We start from the raw sequence: 19,190 nt of genomic DNA, 5'->3' as shown, positions 1-19,190 counted from the left end.
GGTCACAGTGCTAGAGGGCAGCGTCATCCAAAGTGCTGGGTAAACTCCTTCACAATCGATCGTCATGGGCTCCCTCTGTGGCCTTGGTCAAGTCACAAACGCCAGTTTTGTCTGCAGAATCAGCAGGCGTTCGCCACAACAGTCGCACAACCCTGCAGTGACCTCAACTCTTGTAAAGACAATTATCTTGCAAAATTTTTTCTAAGTATAAGCCCTGTGGTTTCTCTGCTTCAGGGATCTTCTTCCTCCTCATAGCCTTATGGTCATGTTATGTCAACAGCATTTAAATGGAATCTCTCACTGAAAATGCCAACTTTGCAAATCAGCGATGCAGTCTGGGTCATCCTTATCACAGGAATACCAGTAAAGTTCTTTGGTACTTCAGGTGTTATTATTAAAAAATATTGAACATGGCCATGCCACTTTACAAAAGCTCTGCTAATGGATGGTCTTCCAAAGCTGGAAGCATCATTAACATGCCATATATGGCTCTTTTCATTGCTTCCAAATTAGTTGTGCTCTTTCAGAAAGGCGTCTTTGTACAATAATGGTCAAATAATAAATGAATAATTGAATTGCAGTAAGAAGGTATTAAAATACCCTCTCCTTGTGTCCTATATACTCAGCTTTGGTTGAGTCTTCTCAAAGCTAAAAGAAAAAAATCCAGTAACAGATAATAGAAATGCACGGAGGAATTCGGGCAGGAGAAGGAATCCCTTGTTGGAAAAAGCATCTCAGTAAGGAGTGAGACATGTATGATGTGATGGTTGGACTAGGCAAGGACAATTTGCCTTCTGCTTCTGTTCACCTTTCCTATACTACTATTCCAAATACTACTAAGTTTATATGTACAGGTGAGCGTGCTTTGATGGGAGTGTATGTGGAGATAATCTGCATCTGAAGTATTCCAGTGCACCCAGTGGAACAGTCTCATATTTACAATGTAAGTTCTTCAAAAGAGGGGCAGTCTTTCTGTCCAACGCTCGTGTAGAAGTTAGCTGGGTCTGAGCACTGCTGTAACAACAGCAGGACACAAAGGGGATCATCTGCAGGAGTTAGAGATAAGCGCTGGGGATCCCTATACCTCTGTTCTCATGCTCGTCTTAACGGGAGTGAAGCAAGATGTTTCCTTCTGTGCAGAGCCCCGTGAGGAGGGCACGGGGCAAGGTGGACCCGCTGTCTGCTCTGCCCTGGCTGTTGCTGTCAGCCTTTTAAAAAGGTGCTAACATGAAAAACACGCAGAACAGATAAGCTAGCATAAACTATAAATATCATTTGCGTAGATGCATTTAAAAATAGTTGGAAGTGATTCATCACCAGGCAGTTGTTATAACTATGGGTAACATGATGTAGGAAAACAATAGTTTGACTGATAATTTCAACTTACTTTTTCAATGATGAGTCATATTCTGGTTTTGAGCAAGTTTACTTTTTAGCAAACTGTTTTACGGTTCCTACCTGCTTAATATTCTTGACCAGTTTGCTTCAATTACTTTTCTTTAAGACTTCTAAAATAGCTGTGTTAATAATTAAAAAGTAATTGGATACTACCTAAGCCGTGTTAGTATGAAATTGTTTTAAAAGTAAAGTCTCAGTCAGGAGGAAAGACAGTATTAAACTAAACCCTGAATGTAATGAAGAAGCGCTGTTCATGGTGTAGTGGAAACAAGGAGGAAGGAATGTACTTGCTTTCAATTACAGGGGAAAATATTGTATTTTAATTGGTGGAGTGATAACAAAGGATTTCTGTGTCTGTCATTTCATCTATTAAAACTTGCACAGAGTCTAATAATACCAATTGAAAGCCATTCAGTTGCCTCTTGCTGAGAAATGTTGAAGGCAGTAATAAACTCCAGGAGCTAGGCACATGAGAAAATCTCTCCTTGGAGAGAATTTGGAGTTTGGGATTGTCATGGAACTCGCAGTAGAGGTGTCAGGAAGCGTGTAATGGATCTGTAAATGTAAACTACAAATAATACTCCTGGTGGTTGAATGTGAAAAAGGCAGGAAAACAAAATAGGTGAAAGAGCGAGAAGAGCTGAACAACGGTAGGGCTTCAGCGTGAACCCGCATTAAAATACAATTTTTCAGGCCCTGATTTCATTATTATTACTTTCTAGTAATTTCATCATTATTCATGTGGAAGTTTGCCTTTCTGTCCCAAATAATTCCTTTCCCCGCGTGCTTTCTACCTGCCTTAGCATCTGTGCGGTGGGGTTGGACCAGATAATTTCCAGAGTCCCTTCCACCCTCAACCAGTCTGTGACGTCTGGTTTGATGTGATTGGTTTCTGAAATATCCCACACAGCATTTATACGTCAATGATTTCTACCCCATTCTGTTCATGTAGGTATTTCTGAACATGTCATTCTAGAGGAATTACTATTTGTGTAGTGGAAATCTCCATAGGACTGGTGTCCTGCTCAGAAATAATTTGTTTTTCACTATTTCTTCTCTTGGTTGACGCATGAACTCACAGCACTAACTGTGTGGCGAAGTCACAAACAGTTCCGTTGGTGAAAAGATTGTTGGGGTTTTCTTGGTGGTGGTTTTTATGTTTGTTTGTTCTAGGTTTGTTTTTGTTTTTATTTCTTTAAATATAATCAGTTTCAAGGAAAGATCAAAGAGTGGTAGATAGGTCATGCAGGAAAAAGTCCTCATTAAAAGAACCGTCATTTCCAGAACAGCGTGGGAGATGGAGACTCACCTTTCATTAACATTGCTAGAACATTTGATTCTACGTCTCCTGGTTTTCCTATAAGAATCTCAAGAAAACATCAGTTAAATGGCAAAGTTAGTTTCCATTTATAAACAGAACTAATTATATTCAGAAGATCTAGGTCAGTTTTCATCCAGCTGAAGAGCGGTGCTGGAGTATTGCCCTGTTACGTTTGGTTTGAGAACGTGCCCTGTGTATTGCACGCAGGAATTGGTATGTTTCTGGGATAATCTATCCACATATCAAGCTTAACGGTACTTTAAAGCTGCTGACAACACCAGCAAAGCTACTCTGTGTCCTGCTTCCTCCAGAAAAATGTGCCTCGCTGGGAGGTGGGGGGGTGAGCCGGAGGTGCCAGGCTGCCTCTGTTTACTGTCTGTCTAAATGAACTTTCCCCCAGCTCTCTTAAAAGTTTCTTCTGGTTTGGGAAGTGGCCCGCTATTGCCAGGGAATGTTTTTTGCAAGGCTGAAATGTGCTTAAGGACTCTATTATGTAACAGAGATAACGCTTATTGGGAATTATCACAAATTACGATGGATAATATCTACTAAATGCTTGTCTAGAGAAAGTTAAAATGTCATGTGAAGAAGCTGAGAAGTAAACAAGCTCTTGTTACCTTGATCAAATATGTTTCCGAATACAGCAAGGGTTTTATATTTAGCTTTCTCTCCTCTTAGTGTGTAATCTGCTCTTGGAGCTTTTTATAAGTAGACTTTCCTAAGATCTGGAACAGCTACTGCCCTTCTTTGCCAGTAATTTCAAAGTCAAATATCAAAAGTACTAGGTAATGGAAGACACGCTTTTGTCTGAGTGTGAAGGAAATTCAGATGCGTTGCAAGGGTGGAGCAGGCGATAGCACCTTTTTGGCAAGCAGTTCGTTGTTATTGTCACATAGTGTTTCTTTATAGGAACCACAGTGGCCTATCTGGAAACAAAATGAGTTTCCAGACTTCCATTGATTTCACTTAAATATTAGGAGACCACAGAGTCAGTCATAGAATTAATCTGTGATTCTATGGATTTTTTTCTCTTACATTTTCTGAAATGCAAGATGGGGCTCATTTGCAGAGCCCCCGGTAAATGCAAGCTCTGCTATGAGTTTGTCACTGTGCTTGGGTTCTGGTACAGAATTTGCTCAGTTTGGCGTCTGCTCTTCCTGCGGACATGTCCCTCTGCGGGCGACACTTGGCTTTCGGTGCCCAAACAGAGAGGGCACGCGGCTCTTTGCCCCCAAATCTAGACACCAAGTTATTTCAGTTTCAAGTTGCTCAAGGTTTTTTCTTGTAATAAGTTGCTTTTGACGTTTATTGCATACTATCTTCCCTGCAGCTTCTGTTTTTCTCTCCTGTTGCTAAATGGTGGGGCTAGGCAGATTAGGAAATGGATTTCCTCTTCAAGAGACTGAGTAACTGTACATCTTGGTGCTTAGTTTCACCTTGCTGGGACTACACTAGTTGTAAAGCCTGTGAATATGTATTGGACAGTCTTAAAGCCTTTCTGATAGGCGACCATGGCAATCAAATTGATTCTCTCCTGTGACCTCTTATAGAAGTTGGGTTACAAATTGTCATTAGTGTGCTGATCACATAAAGCGTGGATGTAGAGAAGGAGACCTTTTGGCTGGTGAATTAAGAGGGATGGAGGAGAGGAAAATTTACCAGAGTCTTGGAGTCTAGCATGCCAAGTTTACTTTAATCCATATTAATCACTTACGAGTGTCTTTTTTCTGAATAAATGTGCAGCTCCTTCTTGTAAACTGTGAGCCTGTATCCTTCATTAATGGCTGGAAAGTTCCAGGGCCTTGTTTCTTACTTCTTGGGGTTTCATGCTGACACTGTGCCTAAAAGCCAAGGATAAGGAAGATAGAATTTCACTTGATCTAGGAAATGGCTTGTAACTGGCTGAAAGATGATTCCTGTTGGTTTCATGGATAGAGCAGGCGTCTTGTTTCCTATCTTCCAAGAACTGAGTAGGTATCAGTGAAAATGGATTCCCAAGCCCATGGGCAACAATGCTTGCTGGGCTTTAAAGCATGGCTGGCTTTTTGAAATGGAAATGCGGTGATGGCTACAAAGCACCCTTAAAGGCAAGATTCTGCAATGGTATTCAAGCCTGAGCCCTGCAAGTTCTCCCTTTGCAGAGCACCTCTGTAGTCAATGGCACCGGGGAAGGCAGAGGCTCAGGAAAGCTCCTTTCCTTTTTATTGACTGCAAAACCAGTTTGGGAATAGGTGTGTTAGCAGGGGACTGCTGTGCGCGTTTTGCTGACCCATGCAGCAGCATGGCCTTGAATCACAGTGGCTTAAGTGGAGATTATTTCTAAGTCTGAACGTAGTGAGGACCTGAGTATATAGTCAAGCTACACGTGGCTCTCTTCCCCAGCATGAAAGCATATATATTAGTATGAACGTTGTAGTTTATAATATTGCAGTTAGTTCTGTACACGTATGTTACTACAGTGTTTGTGAAACCTGAAGAAGGGTAGGAAAGGTACTTTGCATTTTTTCAGCCATGGAGTTCAGTGCTTTGCCAACCCATGAGACTGAAAACCTATGACTGCAAATGCAGAAATTCATTACTTAAGGGAGAGGCTGGTGTAAATATATACCTTTTTTCTTTTTGCTTTTGATTTGTGAATGCTTTCAAGCTAGTGCTTGCAATGATGAGGGGCGCTCTTTTTTGTGTCTTTAAACACAAAAGCTCAGTTCTTCTATGATTTTGATTTCAAAAAGCTGGAACTTGAAGGAAACATTAAATATCACAAGACAGAGCACAAGAGCTAAGAATGCTGTGCACATCATTGTAGATGATTGTAGTGGATTGGTGCCATTTATGCCAGTGTAATTTGGCAAGTGTAGGGGAAAGAAAAAACAAAAGACATAGTTCTGGCTACAGGATCAAAGGGTTTGATGAAATAGCATTGCATTTGCTCGCCTTTATGTTTTAATAAAGTTGTATATACAGATAATGTAGAAAGAACAGTGTAATAAGGAGTTGTGGTAATTGATCCTTCTGCTCTTTTGTTTTTTCATTAAAGCTGGCCTTTGCCGGAGTTTGACCCAAGTCAGATCCGACTGATTGTGTATCAGGACTGCGAAAGAAGAGGACGGAATGTCTTATTTGACTCCAGTGCTAAAAGAAAAATAGAGGATGTTTCAGTGTCGGTGAGCATTTTACTAATTTGCATGGTTATAGTCTATATTTTTTAAAATGCCAAGATTGATAAATCACAAATGTTCTGTTTTATTCCTATTAACATTTAAACGTCAGTTATATGCAGGGCTATATTTAAATGCCTGTTAAGTTGCAAATTATTCAGGCTTCAGTGATTTCACTCTTAACAGCTTTAAATACTATAGTGATCTCCTTATTCTTGGGCTTGTCTACTTTCTGCTCTTGCAGAGAGAAGGATTCCTTCCTGGGGCTGCAGCAGGCAATGCTGGGGGGCCGAGGGCATAAACTGATATTTAGGGATGTACTTCTGTGCCATGGTGGGGTCTGCATTCTTAATTGGATGGTCCTCCCAGTCCTTTGTCCTCTTGTGTCCTGTTTGGTTAGCTTTTGCCAATTGTTTTTCCAATGCTTTGCTGACAGTTTTTTGACACGAAGTTACTTGAAAACTTTTCCTCTGTTTTTTCCTTTTGGCACGGTCTGCATGGTAATCTATTAATTGAAACTGTAATGGATGCAGTCAGATGAGGATACTTCCTTCTAAGGGCTCTGGCCAGAAGATTAATTTCTAGCCACAGTGCTATTGTAAGTGGTTGTGTGAGGTTGGACAGCTTATTTTGCCGCTTTGAACTTCCTTTTTACCATCCCTAAAAACATTTACAAAGCATTTTAAGCTCTGCAAGCAGAAAGCACTGTGTGAAGTGAAATTTATGATCCCAGTTGCTTTTACCCGTAGGACCTACTGAGTTCTGTAAGCAGGAGTACGCAAAATAACGTTACCCCCAAGCCCTGGTTTTCATGTTGGGTGTTGGAGTACAGCCAGAAGATTCTTCATCCAGCTTTGTAAACTCTTCCGGCCTGTTGTCGGATGCTGCCAGCCTGATGTTTCTCATCCCGGTCCTGAGTGCTTCCTATGGCCGCGTATCCTAACCTCTGCAAGTCACTTTGTGTCTCATCAGGCACTAACTTACAGGCTTCTCCATCACTTACTCTAGTGCTTTTATAGCCATGACTCAAGATCCTAATTTCCTAGTTCTTTTGGGGAATTTGTGAAATAAAGCAAGTTTCACAAATGTTGAACAAAATGCATCTTTCTTTTTAAATTTAACTGGTTAGAATGGCTTTATAATTTATAAGTTCCTGCTTATCTAGGTGTTCTTGCCACGAAAACAGGCTTTTAAAGACAAGAGATCTTTAGGAGTGGTTTATTGGTACGAATTTCTGGCCATGCTTATTACTATTACTTCATTAACTGTAAACTATTACTTCGTTAATAAAAAAGATGTCGTACATGTTGCCGTATTTCAATTGATTTCTTGAAAGCCTAAAACCTCTGTAAGATAGCTCTGTACTTGCACAGTGAACTTCCAGACTTCACTGTTTTGGTTTATTTCAGAAAGATCGTTGAGTGTAGTAGCTCAACAGCAACAGAATAAACAGCTAATAATGAAGCCAATATAGTTCCATGTTAGTCTCGCCTTTATTTTTCTTTGCTGAGGATGAAGGGGGAGAGAAATAGCTGTATTCACCATCTCTATGAAATGAGTATGTGAGACTGGTGGAGGAAGACTGTTCCCAGGGGGCTTGAAATGCCCAAAACTCATCTCTAGTAACTTGATAAGTTTCTTCTTTTTTTGTGGTATTAGGAGACTTTGAAAGAGAATATATTGAAACATTTGCTTGCCATGGTATCAGCCTTCTGCGGCACTCAGATAATGTCATGTCAGGCAAAACTTCTCATAAAACAAAACTTTGCAATAGCAGAAACATTATGCAGGTAAAAACGTGCAGAGGAGTCCTCGGCTCGGCTTGCTGCGAGCTTAGTACAGGCTTGTGCAGTTAGCAGTACGTACTGGCCATTTCCAAGGAATTGCATTGTTTATTTTTCTCGCTCTTTATCATGATTTTCATTAACAGACACACCCTGCCTATACAAAGCCAGATCTTGGCTCTAAGCACATTCCAAGGCACTCTTGCCCTTTCGCAGCAAGACATGTGTGTGGGCTGGGCACTCTCCCCTCTGAAAGGGTATCTGTTCACCACCCCACAACAGCCAACACTTTCTGCATCTCCCCCCCCCATTTCCTAACATGATTTATACCTCTGGATTGACAAATAACACTAGGGGAGAGATTTGCAAGAGTGGCTAGCAGTGTCCAGACTATTACGGTTGAAGTCTAATTAGTCTAATACAGAGAACCGAGAGGGTTTCAGTTTGCTTTATGTTGCTGTGCTCTTCAGTTCCCATTTTCTGTTGCTTCTGAGACGTGTAACAAAATTGTCTAATTGAAAGCAATTGTAATTTAAGAGTTGTATGGCTGCAGCAAGGTGAGATACACGTCGCTCTATTTTATATATCTAATCTCTACATATGTCAAGACTTGCGTGCAGTGGACCAAGGTTAAAAAGATGGCTCAATCATTTGAATTCTGTAAGGGAAGGTATGGTTATAAAATTTAAGGAGCATCAGAGCAAACTTTTCCTGACACAGATGTTTCAGGAAATAAAACAGTAGTCTCCGGCTTTTTGATGAGTGAAAACTGCAGAGTTTGTGCTCACACCAAGCTGGGCTCTAATTATTTAAGCATTACTAGGTTCATATTATCCGTGAGGGAAATGTGACTATAACACAAATAAGGATTTTGTGTTTTCATTGGATCAGCCTCTTCATGTCTTCAGTAAAGCTAAACATTAGGTAAACAAGAATTTTGGGAGGGTATTGCACAGAGACACATAGAAAGCAGCTGCGAGTTTGCCATATGGCCATTGAGATATTTTAATTGTGCAGGAGAATCAGTGTTTTCCCTGGGTCTTGCTAGAGTTAAACTTGGCAAGCAAAGCTGGGCAGCAGTCTGGTGACACGGAGGGCTGGCGGCTGCCACACCGGGAATGTTGGCTGAGGGCTGTGCCAGGCGTTTCCACCCAGGCCAGGCGGAGATCTGCCTCAGGCAGCTGTGGGCACTTGGCATGGGGCAGGCAGAGAGATCCCCTTTGTGAGTCCTATACCTTTTTTGGTGCTAAGCAGGAGAGGTTCTTCCCCAGCTTTCCAGGGGATGGGCTATTGATCCGCTGGGCTCTCTAAGCAGACCTGAAAGGCTGCTGCCTCATGGGCATCCAAAAATTGGGCAACTCCCCTGTCTGTGTTCTGCCAGGGCATCCCAGAAGAGAGCGGCTGCCCTTTCCAGCCCTGTGACACTAGGTCATGAGCAAATGTATCAGAACAGGCATTTGCATACTGAGTATAGCGGGGCAGCGTGTGGTATGACAAGTAGACATTACTGATGCCTTTACTAAACAGCCTCAGTCCACACCCAAACATCCACATCCCGTGGTTTTTTGGGCATCAAAGTACTTCTTTGGGCAAGCTCATGGGTTTGACCCCCTGTCTCCTCTAGAGAGTTACTTCAGAATTTGTTCCTCATGCTACTAAGTATCTTCTTTCTAATGAGACTCTTACTTGATTTGCAGGTGGTAGTGTTAAAACGTATGGCTGATTTCTACTAGTAGACTTGTTTCGGTGCTTGTCTGCCCCTTTTTCTCTAACACCTTCCCGCCTGCCTCCCGCTCGCAGGTACCACCAGCCCCACTCACTGCCTGCGTGGTGCCTCATGGCTGTGCCAGGTCCCGCACGCATCCACCCTGATGGCTTGTACTGAGTTTCCAAGCCAGGAGCCGTGTGTAAACATAGGTACACTCCTCCAAGAGCTCTGATACCGGGCCTGGTTTGAATTTCAAATCAAGCACAACAAGCAGTTCCTTTTCCTTCTTAAGGTGCAGAGGGCAGGTGGCCCGGCCAGTGCTGAGCTTTCAGCCTTGGCTCTGCCTTTCCTGACCCCTCTGTGCTTGGCTTCTCAACCTTGACACTGCATTCATGCTCACCTTATGCAAAGGCCGTGCTGTATTTTACTGTGCTGCTGCTGTTGTGCGGCACATGAATTATGTTGCCATAAATGTCAGTGTGCAAAGGCCAGCTGAAGTACGAGGAATTTTCCTCCAAGGGCCAGCAACTGACTGGGATAAGGATGCCACAGAAATGATGCCATGAGGGAGAAGTGGGGAGTAAACCAAAGAAGAAGCTGGGAAGGGGAACCTTGCGTCAGGGCTTTCCTTGGAGCAGGCTGAAGGAGTTCAGGGTTATGATCTCATTTAGCTGCTCGTTTTCCTTTTTATGTTGTCCACTGGTGACTTATGACAAGATGGCGTTTGCCATTAGGGCTTTGACTGAAGAGGGGTGCTGACAGACATGTAAGAAGCTAAACGATTTTCTGAGCCTAAAGATCAGCCTAGAGGAAGGCGTGGAGTGCAGGGAGGAGGAAGAAGAAGGGGTGCCCGCGAAGAAGAGGAGGGAGGAAAGAAGGCAAACGCCAAGTTGTGCAATGTGCTGAGCAGGGATCCGGAGTTTAGGTGGTTTGGGTGGGAACAGGGAAAGGCAAGGAATCAGACAAGGGCAGTGACTTGTTCCCAGGACCCAGAGCAGAAGAGGATTTTCAGAAGCAGGGTTTGTTTTGTTTTCTTGAAGAAATGAAAGAGAAAGAGTGGCCCAGGGTACAGAATTGGAGATCTAAAGGTGCAACAGTGGACTTGGATTTAGGGAGCAAAAAGTTCGCTTTTGCCATGTAACCTAGTCGTCTTTCTCTTTGGGATAATTTAACTGAAAGGTCATATGATATTTGATCTCCTACTGTGGCAATTTCTTTCACTCCGAATGTCATATTTATCCCAAAGTAGAAAAAAGGCATGCTGTTTTAAACAAGCCAGGATTAGCCACGTGTTCTAATATACTTCAGCACTGGATAAATGTTGAACAGCAAATTGCTTTGAGGGATTAGTAATTGGATAGTGAGCCTTTTGCTTTTAGGTGAGTTGTGTGAAATGGAGACTCTGGTCTCTCTCTGGCTCTCAGTGGACAGGTTTCCAGAGAGCCAGGCTGAGCAGACAGATAAAGACACCAGCTGTAAGCACAGAGACCGAGTCCTGCCTTCTTAGCTCTGCTTATTCTCTCGAAACAGAAACAGAAGAATACTAGTGAAGTGGGGGAACCCACGGTTGTTTTACTTCTTTCACTGACCTCTGAGCAATAGAGGAACTTGACAACTCTGGAAATAAAGGGAGAATGGAGCACTTGACAGCTGCATTTTAAGAAAGACACCTGGATTTTTACAGCAGCAGTTGAAGGGAAGGAAAGAATGCCTGTTTAAGTTACTGTCACGTCCTAGGTGGATGCATACATTTAATTACACATTCAGACCAACACATATTAATAAAGCAAAAGAATTAATTTATGTATTTTTGGAATAATATTTCATCTTTGCTGAATAACCTGCTCTAGAAATGAGGTATACAGAGGTCTCGAAGAATGGCAGCTTTACTTGGATATATAGATTTCTCTGTCACTACCGCCACAGTGGTATTTGAGCACCTGCTGTTGCAGAGAGGTAGAAAAGAGTGAGGCATATGATGACATTTCTCTTTCCTTCTGTCACTCACAGCCCTAACACACATGCACACACTCTGGATTCAGTTTAACACACCAGGCTCCTTTCAACTGTCTTATTATCCCCAACCAAAACCTGCCCAGCAGAAATTCTTCTTCCTGTGCACAGCACTGGGCACGTTCTTTCCACTTACTGAGGAATGTATAGACCTTGTGGCAAAGAGTTAAAGGTCTTTGCTGATAGAGGTGGAGAAAAGAGATTCCAGAAGCAGAACTGTAGAAGAAAACTACTTTGTACCCTGTTGTACTGTAAAGACATTTTACTCTAAGTTATCTTCAGTACTATCTGATACGTCTCCAAGACTTTCAACAAATTATGACCTCTAATGTAAGAACTCTGACTGCCAGGAAGTCTTTGGAGCTGGGCGGTATCTGCATCGAGCTGGCAGAAAAAGAACAAAGAGTGTGACCACAGCAGGGAGAGCAGCGTGGCAGCCAGGAGCAGCACTGTCCGCGGCATCCTTCCAGCAGATGTTCTGCTCTCCAGCAAAAGTGAGCATTTCGGAGGACTCCAGCAGCACTTCGCCTAGGGATCTGATTTGCTGCAGCTATGTCTATTTGGAAAGAAAATCCATAACTTTGAATCTTTCCCTTGTGCGGCTCTTAAATCATTAGGTTACCTTTTTATTTTTGGAAACCTGGCTCGGATATCTTTGGAATATTATATTGGAATGCAAGTAATCCCAGTCCTTTGATGCATAATATCTTGAAATTTGTACCATCTAAAATTTCAGTGACGTTTGGAGTCAGAAACTGCAGAGGAGAGGGACATTGCAGGTACTTGATCTCATTGTCCAACAGGTTATTCTTAAGCACATGCTAAGTTTGAAAAAAAGCAAACACCAAAATTCATCAGTGATCTGCATTTTAGGAGGGATTTACTGTTCACAAGGTTCTGAAAAGTGGTGTCTGAAAGATCCTGACCTCCTTTACAGACTCCTTGCAGCAGTCTTGGTTCATTAAACTCCACTGCAAAGACCAAACAGCCATTTTCCTGGTTTGCTATTTAAATTAGGCAATTACTTCAAGATACCAGACTCCCCAATGGATCTGGGGAAAGCTGCTGTGTAGAAAAATGCAGAGATAATGAGAAGAAATTATTTAAAAGTAAGTAATTTGCAAACTTAGTCTATTTTTTTAATGAACAGAAATTTTCTTCACCTGTAGAAATGCCTTTACTGGCTTTACGGTCTCAAGGAAGCTTAGTTAGAATTGTAACTTTTTAGAAGGAACTTTCAACATCTGATGAAAAATGCAAGCTGAAATGTGGTTCGCCTGCAAAAGCTTCTGTAACCCTGTGGATTTTATGTGGTTTTATCACATGATGCTTGCCTAGCCGAGGACATTGTTGTTTGTGTCAGAGATAAAATGCAATTCTAGTTCACGAGTTCCGACTGAAGTCATATGATGATCATTCACATGTTCCAGCCATTGTGTACTGTGCTCAAGCCACAGATACTAGCAATTAGCAAATCTACATATTGCATGAATTCAACGTACTCACCACGATGTGGTAATGAGAGGATACTACTCTGGGAGGTTGTATATGTCAGTAAAGCACAGGACTCAGCAGCTAGTGACGGTTTCCTTCCCCTCTGCCACAGAATTACTGATTTGTCTGCACATTTTTCCTTAAGGCTTTCTGCGGCGGCAGCTCTCTAATGGGAGCAGCAGTGCAGGCTGCTGTGTGGAGCTCCATAATCCCTGATATTTTCTGCTGTTTTGCTAAATCTCGCCCCCAGTTAGGGCCACATAAAAGTCACCTGTCCCTAACTGGGGTTGAGATTTAGCCAAAAAAAAGAAAGAAACTTGCACAGCCTAGGACAGAGGCATGGGATTCTCATCAAAATCCCTCCACAGCACTAAGGGCAGTCGCCTTTTTCTACAGTTGTTGCTGATTATTGAGTGGAGTCATGAAGTTACCACCCTGTGTCTTGGGTATTTTGCACTTTTCTGTATGCTTTTTATTTTTTTTCATCGCTATTAAAGATCGAGACATACTTAAGATTTTGAATGAAAGGGGAGCTTGTGATGTGAACCTCTGAGTCCAGAGATCAAGCATGACAGCACTTCTGTATTTCCATCTCTCCTGCAAACCGTGCTTCCAGTAGGGTTTGCTTCCAGCTTGCTCTTACTGGTTTGGTGATTGTGTAGGAAATGTTAATTAAGAAAGTCTTAGGGCAGAGTTAGTATGTAATTTTGAGCAGTGTAGACTATTTCTGTCTCCTAGCGCTGCCCACTAGCAAATGTAAATAATGTTAACCTTATGTGAGTGTTTTGAAGTGTAATGAGTATATGAAAAGTATGTTGAGATCTTTAGGTGAAGAGGGTTGCCTAATGCTAGTGTAAATAGCATTAACTAACATGGATAATGATTCTGCTTGGGATGCTGAGATTCACAGGGGAAGTCACAAATGTTTATAAATCGTCAAAAAAACAGTAGTGGAGCATCTCCGGTGCCAGTGATTGATAATACAGACACAGATCCTACCCATCCTCTATGGCAGTTCCAGCACCATCTGAGCCCTCTTAACTCCCTTTTTTGATATGTTTCCTCTCTGAATCTCTACCAGAAATCACCCCTTGGACCATTTCTCCATTGTTTTGTGAAACTTTTCTGGCTTCCCTGTAACACTGACTGTTTTTCAACTTTGTCCATTTTCAGCCTCACAATTGCCTCGCACTGAAAACAAGAGGAACATGTCACCTCTGTGCCACTCTTTAAAAGGACTAGGGGACTTAGACGCAGCTGTGGAGAGATCTATAAAAATAGTAGCTTTTCTCTCCACCTATCCTTGTAACATGAATCTCTCTGGAATTCTGGTGTTCTTGCTCGATTACTCCTAATCAGTGTGTTTTCCTGTACATCGTAAACTGCTCCTTGTCGTGATCAGGCTGGCATTGTTGCTCTGGAGGGCTGTGCCCATCACACTGCGCTGTCACCTCTGCCCCAGTGGGCACGGGGAGCGAGATGGGGACAGATGGGGCCTGTTGTTGCCATCCTTCCCTTGAGCACTTTGTTACCATCCTTTCTCCTCCTGATCCTGAATCTAAAAAAGTCATTTGTAAAGCTTCAGAGCCGGATGGCTGCTTAGGAAAAAGAAGTTGCAGTGACCTATTAGCTCCTGGCTAATTGAAAGTAAAACAGCTCAACTTTCTCTTGTACAGCCAGGCTGCAAGAGACACTAATAAATATTCTTTTAATTGTTTTTCTGGGGCATAAGCCTTTCAGCTCTTAAATATCTTACCTAAACAGGTAAGTACAGTGCTGCTAAACAGTGATTTCAGGTTGTGGGTCTCAGTGTATCATGTATGTTGTCTGTATTTCAGAAACTCTGCAGTGATGCTCAGGTGAGAGTTTTTGGGAAATGTTGCCAGCTGAAGCCTGGAGGAGACAGCTCCTCTTCCTTGGATAGTTCAATCAACTCATCATCTTCGTTCTCTGATCCAAAAGAACAATGCCCAAAATACCAGGTGAGTCACTCTTCCTTTTTTTTTTGCATAAGCCATGTCAAATACTAACTGCAGGTGAGGTACTGAATGTTTTCAACTTCTTGAAAGTGGAGAGCAGTTTTCAGTCAAAACCAGACTTTGGTTCTGACTCAGTAATGTTTAATTCTGTAGCTTGGGTTTCAACAAGTCTAAAAGTAACCAGCTCATTCTCTCAGGATGTGTCTTGAATGGCAGCGATTTCTCCGGGGCATTTGTTCTGTCTTATGACCTGGGTGATAACACTTGTTCAGTACACTCAGACCTGGCACAAATATCTTATCTTGGTATAGATGAGGTAGTTTATTTTACTTTATTGCTAAAGGACAGGGAAATAACAGAGAAATGCATTGTCTGTAGGGACAGTCCATTTAACAGCTTTATAACAAGGGATTCAGTGCACTTGAGTTACGTTTTACATAAGAGATTTTGGCCACGAGAGTAGCTACAGTCATCTGACACGGATATATTTCTGTCATCTCTCCTTCCATGGATCACAAGTGTTTTATATTAAGCCACCCTAAAATAGAACTAAGCCCTTCCACTCTTTGTAATGAAGTAATTGTGTGTTTGAGGGAAGCTGCTATCTCCACAACCTATTCTGAAGTACAGTACTACTGATGTCTTAATCTACCGTAGATATAAATGAAGAACCTTTCAGTGCTGACTTTCCCACTGTCGCGTTAGCTCTCGCTATATTCGGCGAGCTGCGTATTCTTGTTTTCTCTTTCTCATCACACTCTTTTCCACAGCTTTAGTAAGGTGGCTGAAGATCTGTTTTCCATTCCTCCCTTCCTGGAAGGGCATTTAGCTGCGGTTATGAAAGGAAGAGACATTTCTGTCAGCAGCTTCCTTCCAGCACAAAATAACCTCCTTCGTGCATTGTGTGACCAAGAAAAATGATGCCCCCCACTATCCAGAAATTGTCTCTCCTACTGGGCAGGCTGTGTGCAAACAATGGTCAACATTATTAAAGGAAATTAATTTTAGTTGTTGGCATGACAGTGTATTTTAAAGCTGTGGAAAGTTTTCCCTTTTAAGTCTGCATTTCCTCATGCGTATCACTTAGTCAAAATCTTACTGAGTTGAACTGATGTGTGGCTTTGTGACCGGCTCAGAAAGCGTGCAAGAAACTTTCAGCTTAAGTTGATTTTCCACAGCCTATTTGTTGTAAATCATCTACTGTGTTCCCCGTACTCCTTTCAGGCTTCCCCAGCACGTGAGCAGAGAGCCATAAATACAAGAGTTCTTTACTGCACAATAAAACTTTGTATTGTGTATGCAGAAGGGCCAGAGTAATTTTGTCCAGACATCAGTCAGCCCGGCATTTCCTATCTTCTAACTGCTGTGTCTGGTAACCTCAGAAGTTACCTAATGCATTTGCGGTATTTATAAGTTCTTTTGTTTGTTTTTTTTTTTTAAAAAGCTATAAAATGGAAGTCCAAATAATACAATGTTATAAGACTTTTTAAATAGTTCTTTATGTTTCCTTGTTTAAATACACTTTGACTATATATGATCAACTTTAATTGCAAGGTGAAATACAGGGCTTTCTTCCAGGCTTCCATATTTTTAATTATGCTCTATCCAGATCCCTCACAAATGTGATTAGAATCCATTAAGGTGAAGCTGAATACGATTCTAAGCTTGCCCACGATTATTTGCACGTTATGATACTAGTGTTAGCTCTGTACCTGCTTGTCAGTGCAGTCAGGACTGAAAGTCTTTCTGATTTGTTGGTCGCGACATTTTACATTTATTTCTGTGCTGTGTTTTTAATTTACATATGGACTTAGTTATCAATAGGACAATATGTACAGTAAGTGGACTATTACATGTGGTAAATGTTATATTCAGAAATGTAATTTCCCAAACGTGCAAATTTTACTACCTCTAATATGCTAATGTGTAATAACAAACACTTGTGGATATTTTATGTTCAGTTTTTATGTGAGCTGGTAAATATGACCTACGGAATTGGTTTGTTTCCAAGCTGTCAGTGCCGGAGGTTGTGCCCTTTTTGCCAGATGCTCCTTGGCTATTTTTTGTTTGAGTTTTTAATATTTAACCCCTTTCCTCAGTTGATTGCACTCTACTTTGGTCTTGAGTGACCTTTATTTTGCAGCAATGAAGGCCCAAAGAGTTGAGCTGTAGCAGTGTTTCCATATTAAATGCATTAAATATGTGCATCTTCTGTTATGCATGGTAAAATTATTGTTATTAAGTGTAGATGAAATGCCAGACTGAAACAGGCCATGGGTGCATCTTATGCTCTTTGTCTTTGACTCATCGCTTGTCTCTGTGTTTCAGAGGAAAGGGAAACCCCTATAATTAAATTTGAAAGTAGCTGATTTTCGCTTGCTTTTTTTGATTTGGTTGCTTGACAAAGAAAATCAATACTTTATCTTAAAGTATTATTCCTCAGCTTTAGAATTAGATTTTCACAACAGCAGAAAGTTGAAACCAAAACCGGCCTTCAAGGGCTTGACATTTATTCAGAATGAGTCCTTCAATAGGAGATCTGCAACAGATTTAAAAATAACAATCATAACATTTGGCTGTAGTAATTTGCAGTGGCCTTACTTCAAGATTTCATGATGCTGGCAGACCTGTTATTTCCTAGAGCCATTAACATGTATGCTTATATTTCCATGGAGCTGCTAGGTCATACTGCCTGATTTTAAAGTCCAGTTTTTCCAGTACCGCCTAGAGTGCACCCAGGCAGTATGATATCCTGGCAGGTAAAGATGGAAATTTCTCTGAGACCCATCTAATGATCAGATTTTGCCCTGTCATATGAACACTAACAAACCTTGCAATTGTATCCTCATTTTTATAACTGTGATTGCTACTTTTAGTCATCCCCTGTCTTTCTTGCACTGATAGCAGATTTCAGAGGTTAATAGTACGTCTGTTAAAGTACCATCATCTTAATTGAGAGTGCTTGAGAAGAGCTAAAAATTGAAAAGTGTTATAAGTGTGTTGCCTTTTGGCTGATTAGCATTTCCTTGTTCCTGCCCTTGTTCTGCGGACTAGCGTGAGCAGAAACGTCAAGCGGGCATTTTCATATCACTCTTTACTGCTGGTAGGAATCCATGGTGTGGACACCCTGTCCTTGGTTGTGCTCTGAGCTCACTGTCTGACGCTGGGGAAAATATTTAGATATATTCTAAGCCTGTGAAGGAATCTGGGTGAGGATCCTGGTTGTTCAGAGCTTGGATAAGGGACATGGAGAGATATGGCACTTAGCATTTTCCAAGCACAAGGTTATTTCGGTGACTGGTTTTAGGGACCTTTTGGAAGGATTTCTCCAAGGAAGGAGTTATTAGTTACCATGCACCTCAAAGGAAATGTGTTGCCCTCTTGCACGGTACCAAAGTACTTCACCTTGAGCCTGAGCTCTGTGAGTAAGTGGTCATGATATTGTAAATTATTCAAGGCAAGGCACAAATGGAGAACCAGCACTAATATTCTGCTAGCCTAGAGATGAAACAGCCCTTGATAAAGGGACAGTAATCTCAGTCATTAAAAGTATACAAATAAGATGACTGTCAGCTGAGCAGTCATCTTCAGTTGATTGCCCTGAGTAACTTTTTAATTTCAGGTTTTTGTTTGCAGTATTTGATCTAGCCTGTGATGCGGCATAGTGACATTCCTCCTTTGTATTTAGCCAGTATGCCTTACAGCAAGCTCTCACCAACCGAGGGGCAGGAATTGCACAGCTTAAGCCTGGCACCATGATGCTACAGCTCTTTGCTGGTACCATCACAGAAGCAACAGGGAAAGATGCATCAAATATAAAATACCATCTCGGGATATGTTATAAATCAGTCTTTGTCAAGAAAGCACTGGTCCAGCTTGGCTCCGAAGCACAGTCTATATAAAATCTCCAGTGAACTTGTGATTCTTCTTGTGAAGCAGACACGAGGTTTAGGTTCTTATTCAGTAGAGTGTTACCACACCCCCTGTAGCTGAGTTAGGTTTGTTGGATGATTTTAGTGCCTTAGCTCACAGCCAATGTGAAGATCACTTGCTATGCTAGCATTACCTTTATTGAACTGTTCAACTTAGTGTATTCAACAGTTTTATAGCAAGATATTTTGCATGTTTATCTTTTAAGTAAAGAATATTTTCCTTAGTTCCGTGTTACTTTAATAGGAGTGTGCTTCTAAAATGCTTAAAACCAAGTGTTGGTGGGGTTTTTTTGCAGGGTTCTCGGTGCTCCTCAGATGCTAACATGCTTGGAGAGATGATGTTTGGCTCTGTGGCCATGAGTTACAAGGGCTCCACGTTGAAAATTCACCAGATCCGGTAAGT

The 19,190-nt window shown here is 41.7% G+C and overlaps 1 protein-coding gene across 3 annotated transcripts in view; it reads left to right on the top strand.

The window, feature by feature from the left end:
- The window catches only part of FNIP1 (folliculin interacting protein 1), a 69,401-nt gene that overhangs the window by 24,415 nt on the left and 25,796 nt on the right, over positions 1–19,190 (top strand). For all 3 annotated transcript variants that reach the window (XM_054217224.1, XM_054217221.1, XM_054217223.1), the window contains exons 2-4: positions 5,757–5,883; positions 14,715–14,858; positions 19,084–19,184. In XM_054217224.1, coding sequence (XP_054073199.1) covers positions 5,757–5,883; positions 14,715–14,858; positions 19,084–19,184 — 372 coding nt within the window. The remainder of the gene's footprint in view (positions 1–5,756; positions 5,884–14,714; positions 14,859–19,083; positions 19,185–19,190) is intronic.

The sequence above is a fragment of the Rissa tridactyla genome, chromosome 11 (genome assembly GCF_028500815.1).
Source record: "Rissa tridactyla isolate bRisTri1 chromosome 11, bRisTri1.patW.cur.20221130, whole genome shotgun sequence".
Taxonomy (NCBI): Eukaryota; Metazoa; Chordata; class Aves; order Charadriiformes; family Laridae; genus Rissa; species Rissa tridactyla.
The sequence above is the reverse complement of the archived record's forward strand: the minus strand, read 5'-3'. Positions and strand labels throughout refer to the sequence as shown.